The sequence below is a fragment of the Lepidochelys kempii genome, chromosome 17 (genome assembly GCF_965140285.1).
Source record: "Lepidochelys kempii isolate rLepKem1 chromosome 17, rLepKem1.hap1, whole genome shotgun sequence".
Lineage (NCBI taxonomy): Eukaryota > Metazoa > Chordata > Testudines > Cheloniidae > Lepidochelys > Lepidochelys kempii.
Window position 1 is genome coordinate 16,843,411 of NC_136396.1, and position 12,549 is coordinate 16,855,959.

The 12,549-nt window shown below is 45.3% G+C and overlaps 1 protein-coding gene across 3 annotated transcripts in view; it reads right to left on the reverse strand.

Annotated features, from left to right (window-relative positions):
- Positions 1-12,549, reverse strand: part of SPNS2 (SPNS lysolipid transporter 2, sphingosine-1-phosphate) — a 190,490-nt gene that overhangs the window by 35,191 nt on the left and 142,750 nt on the right. For 2 of the 3 annotated variants that reach the window (XM_073315320.2, XM_073315321.1), the window contains exons 9-10: positions 10,903-10,968; positions 4,401-4,499 (exon numbers count right to left, since the gene is read on the reverse strand). In XM_073315320.2, coding sequence (XP_073171421.1) covers positions 4,401-4,499; positions 10,903-10,968 — 165 coding nt within the window. Of the gene's footprint in view, positions 1-3,186; positions 3,370-4,400; positions 4,500-10,902; positions 10,969-12,549 lie in introns of those variants that run through there. The other variant, XM_073315322.2, reaches the window with a different exon arrangement.

A 12,549-nucleotide genomic window follows, 5' to 3' on the forward strand; every position in this document is an offset into this window, starting at 1 on the left:
TTTGGACAAGCCAGTTAACTGCTCTGTACCTCACTTTGTCATCCCGTCTGCAGAATGGGGATCACACCTTTGCAAAGTGCTTCAGAGCACTTTGGCTGCAAAGTGCTATATAAGAGGGAAACCTCGTTGGCCTCCCTGAGGCTGACCAGAGCACAGGGTGTCCCTATGTTGTTCAACAGGAGTGATGTCAACTCTGCAAGATACTGAAAGCTCTTTAAAAAGACAATTACAGCCATCGAGGAATAGAAACCATCTCACCCAAAGTAAAAGTGTAATGGTGCCTTCCCCTGCTTACAATTCATCCGTCAGCACCAATTTACAAGTAATTGGTCCCTGTGCTAGGCAAGTAATAAAACCATTTATACAAATTACAGCCACTTCCCTAAATGAACACATTTACACACCATCTTCATAACACAGAGTCACGGGGCCTTTTACCACAATAAAGCTGAATGAAAGTTATCAATATTTTAAAAGCCGTGAAAAGCAGCCACACACAGACTTCTTGCCATTTCATTTTAAATACTGAAACGCACTGGGAAAGTTGGATGATAATACGAAACCACATAAACAAGGAACATAATTACCAAATGCCCCAGCTCCTGTGGTCTCAAGGTTTGGAACTGGAATAGATTAAATGAACAGCCAATTCTGACCCCAGCAAACAACTTGGGGCACATGACAACAAAGGATCACTCGAGCATGGTAGGCCATAGCCGCTAAGTGTCTTGTATGTACCATAAGAGGGCTTTAAAACCAATAGGACATTTTACTAACAGCTGAACCACGATGGAAACAATATGTTGACACAACCTGCAAGGCCGTGAGGGCTTGAGTTCTTCATAGAGAGCCATTCTAGAACACCCACTCCCAGAGATAGCATCCAGCCTTATAATAAACATAGCGGCTTTTACACTTCAGATCAAAAGCCTTCTTGATGAGCAAGGGAGTCTCAGCTGGTTGATATTCTGTAAATGGCTAAAAGAAATGAAGTGGCAGAGTTTAGCGATTAAAATACATGTTGCGGGACGGGGGAAGTTATCCATACTCAGAGCTTGCTTGTCACTTCATTCTTTTCTTGCCTTGCTTTCCCTCTCCCTAGGAGGATTTACACTATGCTGTAGGTGTGCCACATGATCACTCTGGTCCAGCAGCAAATTGGTCTAAGGTCCTTAGGCAGAGGCTCACAAGGGAGCTAAAGGGACATAAGTACCCAAATCCTATCGGCAGTCAATAGGAATTAGATGTTTAATTCCCTTAGGCTCCGTCGAAAATCCCAGTCTTAATCCAACCCCCTCTCACCTGTTTTATCACACACTTAGGACCTGATCCTGCAGCCCTTATTCCAGTGGGCAGTTTCACTGACTCACATGGCTGAGATCTCCCTGCAGTATAAATGGCTGGCCTGTCTCCAGGAAGTCGACTGTTCACATTTTGGCTCTAAATAATATTTGCTCTTTCCCATTTTGAAAAATGACCAATTGACCTTTCAGCCATCATGCTGCAGGGACCGTGAGTCAGCTAAGCCAGGCCAGAGAGAGCTGCTGAACACAGGGCTCTGACACACCTCCCCCCAAAGGCTGAAAGGTTTCTCTCCTGAACCCCATTACAATTGGATTTGCTTTTGGGACTGTCTTCCTCCAAAATGAGAAGTGCTTTATCGCCAACACATTAGACACAAACTAATCAAAATCATTATTTAAAAAAAAATCTTCAACTAAGATAGGACCAGAGAAAGTCTAGGGCTGCTGTTACCTCACACACCTTAATCATGCAGTTTGCAGGCATCCCTAGGTAATGGAGAGCTCACTCAGTCTGTGGAGACTGTAGGGTCAGGCATGTTATTTTTATGAAATCCAAGTCCCGTCTAGTCAGTGGTAGTGATCAATGGCTCCATGTCTAGTTGGCAGCCGGTGTCAAGTGGAGTGCCCCAGGGGTACAGTTTTGTTCAATATCTTCATAAATCTTCATATCTTCCGTCCTGCACTTAGGACGGAAGAACCCAATGCACAGCTACAGACTAGGGACCGAATGGCTAGGCAGCAGTTCTGCGGAAAAGGACCTAGGGGTGACAGTGGACGAGAAGCTGGATATGAGTCAGCAGTGTGCCCTTGTTGCCAAGAAGGCCAATGGCATTTTGGGATGTAGAAGTAGGGGCATAGCGAGCAGATCGAGGGATGTGATCGTTCCAACCTATTCGACATTGGTGAGGCCTCATCTGGAGTACTGTGTCCAGTTTTGGGCCCCACACTTCAAGAAGGATGTGGATAAATTGGAGAGAGTCCAGCGAAGGGCAACAAAAATGATTAGGGGTCTGGAACACATGACTTATGAGGAGAGGCTGCGGGAACTGGGATTGTTTAGTCTGCAGAAGAGAAGAGTGAGGGGGGATTTGATAGCTGCTTTCAACTACCTGAGAGGTGGTTCCAGAGAGGATGGTTCTAGACTATTCTCAGTGGTAGAAGAGGACAGGACAAGGAGTAATGGTCTCAAGTTGCAGTGGGGGAGGTTTAGGTTGGATATTAGGAAAAACTTTTTCACTAGGAGGGTGGTGAAACGCTGGAATGCATTACCTAGGGAGGTGGTAGAATCTCCTTCCTTAGAAGTCTTTAAGGTCAGGCTTGACAAAGCCCTGGCTGAGATGATTTAATTGGGGATTGGTCCTGCTTTGAGCAGGGGGTTGGACTAGATGACCTCCTGAGGTCCCTTCCAACCCTGATATTCTATGATTCTATGAGTGGCAAAAAGCAGCTCTGGGCAATTTTCATGGCTAATTGCATTCATTTTAGGGTCTTGGTCACCTCTCTAGGACATCCCTTATATATAACACAATAAGCAAGGGAGGAAATGTTTCTTCCAGGACGTTTGCAAGGCGTAGTTGTGCATGTGTGTGATATCAAACACAAATCCAAGCCTACAGAGCAGACCTTGCCTCTTATATTGCCTTCCTCCCCCACACCCACCACTTACGCCAGCCTCAAAGCCTGGTTTATTTTGTTCTCCCACCCAAATAGCCATGCCTTTCCCCATGCTGCCCACCCTGCCCAGCCTCTCCCCATCCCTGGTTTGTTAAGCGACTGCCCTTTCCACATCCAAGTCCCTTCTAGAACTCAATAGGGTGCCCACCAGATTTGAATGAATTAAGAGTGAGTACAATTACACAGATTTATGCTGTAAGTTCTTCCCTTCCCGCAGTTCCCCCGCACATTCTGTCTTCTCGGTGCCTGTCTTTTAGCACGTAAGGCCCACATGGCAGCAGCTTTCTGTGTCGTACAGGCAAACTGGTGGTACAGAACAGTCTAAATGTGTATCATGTTTCAGCTGCTGCCCCCTTCTGGTCATGCAAGATGCACCTCATTGGATCTGAGACTGATGAAACAGAAATTACTTTTAACCATAGAAACCACACAGCTAAGTAACACGGGACGTGCCAGTGGACATCCAAAATACTCCAATCAAAGCCATGGCGCTCAGCTGGAAGGACTAGCCTGAGAGTGATGTCTATGACATGATGGGTCAAATTCAGATCCCAGTCATATCACTGTAAATCTGGAGTAACTGCAGTCACAACTTTGGCAATGCCACTCAAGATTTGCACTGGGGTAACAGAGCAGAATTCGGCTTAGCCTTTTAAGGCAGTGGGTCAAAGTCTCCGATGACATAGCTGCATTGAAGACAGTGGAGTTGCAGTAGTAGAGAATTTGGTCCAATATACCCAGAAATGTTTCTTTTCATGAAGCTTCTTAGGCCTTACATTTTCAATGGGGAAAGTTTTCAGACTCTGTCTTTCTGTTCTCTACTTGTACAGCACCTAGCGCAATGAGGTCCTGGACCATGACTGAGTGTCCTAAGTGCTACCATCATATACATAAATAATAAATCATCGTAAAAGATACAACCACCCACACTGCCTTGCATTTTGTTTAATCATTTACGCCTATGAGAGTGTAAAATACCACCCGATCAGAATGCTGGCACTACATAGCCACACCATCCCAGAGATTTTTGGCTAATGAGACTAGGTATTTAGTTAAAAAACAAGAGACACACACACAGAGTGTCTAATTTCTAGTGCACACATGTCCACATCACAGAAACCACAGCTGTCTCCCTTGTTGGCATTTGCCTACACAGTGTGATGGGCCTTTACAGATTCCTTCAACTGGGATGCACTTAGAGTTCCAACTACCCTCCCAGAAATGGTCCCACCAGGTCAGGATTGCATCACGGGGGGGGGGTGTGTGTGTGTGCGCGCGTGCTTGCAATGCTGCTGACAGTGTTGGTCCTGTTCTGGAGATAAGCACAAGGTGGTTTAATGTGGCACCTGTTATCAGCACTAAATGAGCGTGTGTGCGTGTCCCTCCCCCCCCCCCCAGCTCAAAGCCACAGTGTGCACTTACGAATCCAATCAGGTAGGGGCTGCCAGCATCTCCCAGCAGGTGCGAAGTGAAGCTCTGCAAGGCCACAGCGGTCGCGCGTCGTGTCGGGATAACCACGTACTGCAAGGGAGAGGGGAAAAAACACACAAGGGAAGTGAAATAAATAACCTGCCAATCCTCCCTGTGTGGCTGGGTTTCTTTCCACCTACAGATCCAGGCTGAGTGCTTGTGTCGTTGGGGAATGGGAAAAACAACCCCATGGCTTTCAGTGGCAGCCGTGTCCAGCTCCATACTCACAGCTGTCCTGCGGGCAGCTTTGGAGCTTTGCTATCGCCACCATATTTCTAGTGCGCCAGTCTGCAGATGGTTAACAAAGGAGACTCTCGGTCCCGTTTGACCCGCTCCTTCTCTCAACAATATCATAAGCACAAAGGCAGCTAACAAGTGGGCTCCAAGGTGTGCACCCCCTGCCAACTCCTCAAATCCTACCTCCCCCTACTTGCCCCATGGCACTAGAGCCCTTTATGCCTTAGGAGGAGAACGTAAAGGAGGGAGCATGAGTTTTCCAGGGTTTCACTTATGCAGCAGAATGGGGTCAAGCCACATGCCCCTGTCTCTCCCCCCCAAAACAAGCAGCAGCTGCTTTTTATAGGGCCAACGTGGACCTTCTTTACTGAGGAAGAGACCCTGTTATGTCGGCACCAAACTCAGCGGTGGCCTTGATCCCACAATGCTTGAGGAAACACTCCCAAAGCTTGGGGAGGCTCAGGTCTGGTTCTGAACTTTGTGGCTCTGACCCACCTCTACTAGAACAAAGCCATGTCCGAAAGGGAATTTCCCTGGGTGATTTCTAAGAGTTTAGTGAATTTTATACCCACTCAGGTGCCTGCGTGCTTGATCAGAACTTTGACTGAGTTAGAGCAGTGGTTCTCAACATGCAGCCCAGCTGTGTGCTAAAGGCTGCCAGGCTCACATGGCGGGGTCTGGAGTCCTGGCTGCCCGGCCCCACACAACAGGGGGCAGGGTTCACGGTCGGAGCGGGGCTGCCCTGCCGCCCAACCCAGCCTGGCACTGTGCCCAGGGCTCCACTGTTGGCCCCACTCTGTGGAAGGGTCTCTGGGCAGGGGGCGCTGGCTACAGGGGTCTGTGGGGGAGCTATGGTTCTCAACCTGCGGCCCACAATGACAAACAGGTTGAGAACTACTGAGCTATAGCATCTCTTTTAGAGGGAGATCCAGTCTGGATTTACAGAATGCAAGTGATGGAGACTCCACCATGTCCCTAGGCCTGAATTTGTTGTGTTCAGCTTCCAAGCACTGGATCTAGTTGGGCCTTTTGCTGCTGGATTAAAGCACTCTATCCTACCAGAAATCTCTTTCCTGTGTAGATTCTTGTAGATCTTTTAACCTTCTCTTTGATAAACGAAGCAGACTGAGCTTCAGCCGTTTAATATCAGCCACTGTTTTTCTAGACCTCAAATCATTCTTGTAGCTCTTTTCTGAACCCTTTCCTAGTGTGGTTCATTTGCTGATGTGCCACTCTAGCCCATAATGGAGTTCCACTAGGAACGACTTTGCCTCTGTTTCACTAATTTATTTATCCTGGGTTTTAGGGAGCTAATTGCTGCACAGTAACATGCCGCTCTCTCAGACGAAACGTGGCAGCTTTGTTTCAATAAAGCATCATTTCCTCCTAAGTGCTACTATCATATACATAAATAATAAATCATCATAAAAGATACAACCACCCAGACTGCCTTGCATTTTGTTTAATCATTTACACCTATGAGACTGTAAAATACCACCCGATCAGAAGGCTGGCACTACCATAGCCACACCTTCCCAGAGATTCCTTGCTTCCTAAGGTGGGAAGGTGCAATCATGGTCTCTCTGGTGTGTAAAGGGTTAATCACATGACTTTAAAAACTTTTCAAGGCCCCATAATGGAGCAGAGCCTACAGCAAACAGGCTCCGTGAGGGACATTTCTGCATGTGCATATATCACTTTAGGAATGATGGGTAATATGGGACTTGGGCATCTGGGAAAATTTTACCCCATTTCTTGTGATTTTGCCCCTGCTCCTCAGGAACACCTGGGGGGGGGGGGGCTCAGTCTTTCATCCCAGCTGTGATGGGGCTGCAACGTAACCAGTGTGCACTTGAAGCAGCATGCCACTCAGACGTTGCTCCACTCCTGAGGTGCAGCAGCACTCCACCAAAAGAATGCAAAGCTCAGTCAGCCCCCCACGCAACATCCTGGTCACAACGATAATAGAAAAGGAGGACTTGTGGCACCTTAGAGACTAACCAATTTATTTGACCATAAGCTTTCATGAGCTACAGCTCACATCATCGGCTGTAGCTCACGAAAGCTTATGCTCAGATAAATTGGTTAGTCTCTAAGGTGCCACAAGTCCTCCTTTTCTTTTTGCAAATACAGACTAACACGGCTCCTACTCTGAAACAACGATAATACACAGCCCTTCCAGAGCGCCTTCCATGCCAGGAGTCAAAAACACCAGGCCTCACTGAACTCCCATGGCAGAAGGGAGTGTTATCCCTGTTTTAAAGGTAGGTAAACCAAGGCACAAAGACATACGATAGGTCACACAGTGAATCAATGGCACATCTAGCAATAAGAAGCCAGGAGTCACAGCTGCCACACAGGTCACCCACACCCAGCTGCCACACAGGTCCCCACACCCATCACACCCAGATGACGAGACAGCGTGCACGGAACTACCTGGGCTGGTGAACAGCAGGTGAACTTCAGCTCACCTACCCCACCCAGTTTGCACAGGAGCTACAGGGAACTGCTGTAAGAGTGACTTTGAGAAGGTACAATCGCGTTCCACCCTCGAGGGGTCAGATCTGAACAGAGGAGTATTCAGCTAAACACAGCAAAAAATATGAATTTGTTATAAACAGCAGGTGAATGAAACTCAGCTCTTCTGACTCACAATCCTATGCTTTAGCCAGAAAGCCATCCTTTTCCAGCAAAACAATAATTTAAAGGCATTAGAATTTACTACTGATAAATGAGTAGCAGTAAATTAATGCTATTTGGGGCAAATACAGCTTCTTGTCTTGGTTAACTGGGTTCGGACCATTAGTTGTTCTTTTAAAAAAACATAGCATTGCAAATAGCAATACAACTTCCAGTAAGATTTTAAGCTAATGAAATTATTGATGGCTGAGACCAGACTTTATAATGCCAAATACATTTGCGTGTCTAGCTTGAAATCCTAGTGACAGAAATACAACACAGCAACCAAATGAAACGTGAGATTGTTTCTCCTCCCTTAAATAACATTAGGGGGAAAACAGTTATTCCTCCTTAAAGAATATTTTATTTTGACAGAGCGGAAATAGCTGGTAGTAAACCTTAGCTACTGTCCTAGGGAGGAGAGCAGTAAATTAAAGATCTGAACTGGGATTTCGATATTAAAATAGAGCTAAATTCAAACCACGCACAGACTGGTTAGTTAGAACGTCCCCGCGGAAGCTGGAACAGCCACACCAGCCAAGAGGAAGAGTGTGGGATTGTCCTGGCTCATCTCCCTGACTCCAGGTTGGGTGGCACGCATCACACAGGATGTCCAGGGAGGCTGATGAAGCTGCTCTAGGGCGAGCCTCGCCTCTTTAAATAGAGGCTCAGAAAGGCTGTGGTTTTATTACTGACGTTGTACTCCCCTAGTGGAGCTGGCAGAACTGTTTTCCCAGACATGTGCCATGTCCTTACTCAGTTTAACTGTGAATGCCTCATAGCTAAAAAGGATAAAATATCCTTCCAATTTAGGGCTCCCATGTCAAAGACATAACTTCTAGATGATGGTGCTGAGAATAAGGCTTGTTTTATGCAAATCTGCATTTGGAATAAATATCAGTCTTTTGGAATCTCAGACAACAAAGCACAATCCATCCTGAAGCACTGACTGTTTATCAAATCCAGTTCATGAGGGCCTTTTGCAGGACATACATCAACCAGGGAGCTGGGAGAACAGAAGCGTGGCAACAGCATGGAGCTAGCTAGCAAGAACTTACATTTAAATATCAAGATAATAAGCAAACATAAGGACCTTGGAACCTGATCTTGCAAAGTCTATGAAGCTGCTTAGCAACCTGCAGAATCGGGCCCATAAGCAGTCATCAGATTTGCAAACCTTGGGTGACCTTGGCTAAGTCACTTAGGGTGAGATTTCCAAAAGCCCTCACTGCTGGCCTCATTCTGGTCCCACTGAAGTCAGGATAAAATTCTCATTGACTGCAATGGGAGCCAAGGTTGGCCAACCCTGAGAGCTTTTGGAAACTACCCTTCATCTCTGTGACCCAGGTTTTCCATCTGCGCAAACAGGATAACAAGATTTGTGTGTGTCACAGGGGTGTCGGGAGTCTCATGTCCTTAATGTTTATTAAATACTTGGAGAGCCTCAGACTGCAGGCACCCCAGACCTGCAAAGTGCTGTTACTAGTCCACCAAATAAATATATTGCCAATTAATTTCTACTGAGTGTTGTTCAAAGTGAATCCCAGCTGGAGCATTTACACACCTCTCTGCTGGCTAGGACTGTTATAAAGCTAGCTGATAAAACATGGTTATATAATCTTGGCTCTCACTGACTGTCTGACTACATATCCTTTCAAGGTCCACGTGTAATATAAACGCACTTCAGACCATTTCTTCAATTTATGGGCTAATATTGATCTGCATGGATGTTCACATTTATTTATATAGTGCTCTTAAGTTCATCCTCCCACTAATAATGTATTAAGCAGGGGCATTATTGTATATTACAGACAGCTCATTTGTCTAAACAGCCAACTGCAAGAGTGGCTTCAAAGTCTATGTCAATTAAAAAGTATTATTAAAAATCATTTTTGATGTGATTTTATGTTCTCTTTCCTGTGCTCACTTAAGTTTTGTTTGTTTGTTGTTTTGCTTTTAAACTGGATCTTAGAAATTATTTCAATGTTAATTTGTTGTCGTTGTGACGGGTTTTTTTTGGTTTGGTTTGGTTTGCTCTGAGACAATGCCTGGGACTACAGCAGCGTCTCTGCAAAAAACAAACAATGTAGGATCCAGTCATAAAAGGCAGACTGCAGACACCAGAAAATCTATTCAAAAGCTACAGGATCCTTCACTCCCATTGAAATCAAGGCAAATTTTTAACGGGTTTAAGAGTGTCATGCCCTGAGCCCCTGATTTAACCCAAAACATTTAGAGGAAGGATAAGGATGATTAGGGATTAGGGAACTAGCTTGGGACCTTGGAGGCCTAGATTCAAATCCCTGCTCTACTTCAGGCTTCCTGTATGACCTGGGCAAGTCATTTAGTCTCTCTGTGCCTCAGGTCCTGATCTGTAAAATGGGGGTGGATAACAGCACTGCCCTGCCTCACAAGAGTGTGGGAAGGTAAATACAATAGATTGTGACGTGCTCAGGTACTACAGTGATGGGGACTATAAAAGTACCTTAGACAGACATACATAGGCATTTGTTCTGGGTTCGTACCGCACCTAGCACAATGGGGTCCTGGTCCCTGGCTGGGGCTCCTAGGTGCTACCATAATACAAAGAAATAATGTGCTTAACTTTCATCAGTATTCACCAAAGTCTTTAAGCACGTGCTTAGCTTTAAGCTTAAGTTCTTTGTTGAATTAAGGCCTTAATGTGTAGAAATACTGGGCCTGATTCTTCACTTACTTACGTTTGTGTAAGCAAGGAATAACCCTATCGGTATGTCTACACTACCCGCCGGATCGGGTCCAAACTCTGTCATGTGACCTTGGGCAAATCCTGTAACCCCTCTGTGCCTTAGTTTCCCCACCTGTGAAAGGTACCTATTAATAACCTTTCTCACAATGGCACTGTGAGGATCAATATGTTTCGAGATCCTTGGGTGGAGGGGGCTGCAGATGTGCAAAAGCCTGTGGGGAAGGTGAGTACTACAGGGCAGAGAGGCGTGAAACGTTTTATGCAGAGAACAAATGGAAGATGAGGGACATGATGTGAAAAAGCCTTGAGTGTTTCCTCTTGGAAGAAGTGGACACAGTCCGAAACTTCTTCATACTTTTTTCCCCCCTTCCCTCCCCTCAAAGTGACACGCTATTGTGTGTGTGATGAATGGCTAGTTTCCTGGGGTTGTGAGACAGAGGTAGATGGCTGGCTTTGTGTGTGTAGGGGGTGACTTCCTATTACTAAACAAAGCCAGTGGGAATTCTGGATGGTAAAACTGGCCAATTGGCAGCCTATTCACGAGCTCTCACCGAGCTCCATTCACAATTCCTTAGGATTTCAGGGCACCAGTGGAATTCTATGGAGGTTTCACCGAACTGACGTTCAAAAGGAAGATAAGAGAGGATATACAGCTCTTTCCCTAGCAGCAAAAAAGAAAAAACAGGCTGGAGTTGGAGTTAGGCTTTTAAAGGGACTTGTGAACACCCACCAGCTGTCCATTGCAATCTGAAAGGCTGTTTCGACCCCTCTGCCCCCAAAAGGAAAGATGCTTGGACAGCATAGACTCACCATTAGTATGTCAGCTGTGATTGCCCAGTTTGAAAACAGAAGAGTTTCTCCAATAAAAATGCAAATCTGTCATAACAAAACACATACAAAGGACAAGGTTTAGTCACATGAAACTCAATTGCGGTATGGGGGGGGGGGAATTATCTGCCACAAACCTTCCTATACTGTTTATTTCAAACTTATTCCAAGGCTTCTACCTACAATAAGTCCCTGGTTAATGTTCAGAACAGACCACATTACAAATACATAGATTTTTATCTCAACTTTGAGGGCTTGGATCAGGTCTCCTTTAGCAAACATTGTTTACAATCTAGAGAACAGTTAGGCAAAAGGCTGACACCTTCAGTGACAGATTAACATGAGAAGTCAACATGAGTGTTTGTTGTCACGGTGGATTCCTGGCTTCAAAACATGTGGTCACATAGACCCAATCAAAAAAGGAACAAAGTTTGTGTGAAATGGAACTCCCCGGGACACACAAGTTAGTTCCTTCACTAGCAGTTAGGTTAAGTATTAAAGGTCACATAGCAAAGTGGGAATGAATTTCTCTAACCCCAGAACAGGTGGATCAGTGCAAGATTCCTTCAATATAATATTAGGTCTCTGTCCCTCCTCTGGAGCGAACATACATCTAGGAATCAGCAGTAATAGTTTAGGCCCCAATGCATTAAGTGCATACTTAGCTTTCAATATATTCAACAAAACACACAGCACATGCTAGGTAGAACTGGGGCTTTAGTCTCTGTAGCTTATTCAGTTCTTGGCCTCTTGCGGAGAATCAACAAGAGTAACTAACTTATCCCAAAAGTACACCTAATTGTTTTGAAGACCCTAAAAATAAAGGTGAAATGCCTTAAATGGGGATTCATTCCTCCTTTCAACTTTATACCTTGTGCTTTAATACCATCTGTTTGTAAGATGATCTGGCTCAACTCAACAGGAGTACACACCGTTTTGATAGGCTTGTGATGACCCAATACTCCCCAAATCAAGACGGTAAGAAAAGCCACGAGTGTCATAATACGCCATCTCAACAACTTATTTTGCTTTGTCATACCACTCATTTTTTGATACTCTACCTAAAAGAAACAGTTCTCCTGAATTCAGTCCTGGTGAACATAGTGGACCATGGTGGACACTGGTTCTCCACCTGTAAGGTAACTACCTTCTCTTCATGGTGTGAGTATATTTATGCCTGCATCTGTAATTTTCACTCCATGCATCTGAAGAAGTGGGTTTTTTACCCTCGAAAGCTTATGCCCAAATAAATCTGTCAGTCTTTAAGATGCCACCAGACTCCTCGCTGTTTTTGTGGATACAGACTAACACGGCTACCCCTCTGATAATAGATGGACTAACAACTCTGGAGACTCAAGCTCTCAATTTATTTTTAATTCACTTCTTCAGTATCCTCGCAGGTCTGGTTACCGATTCCACTTCTAACTGCCTCATTTCTCCTTCCTACTCCTTGACCTCATTACCTTCAAATGGGGTACAATTCATTTCTGGAATGAAACCAGCTATGGGGGATATTTCTGAAGTACATTATTTGCACTGTCCCTGTGAGTTCTGATGGCCTCTGAGAGGGAATGAAAGATTTAGCAACATGCCCACTGAAATTAATTGGGTTAATTTCTCTTGGTCGTG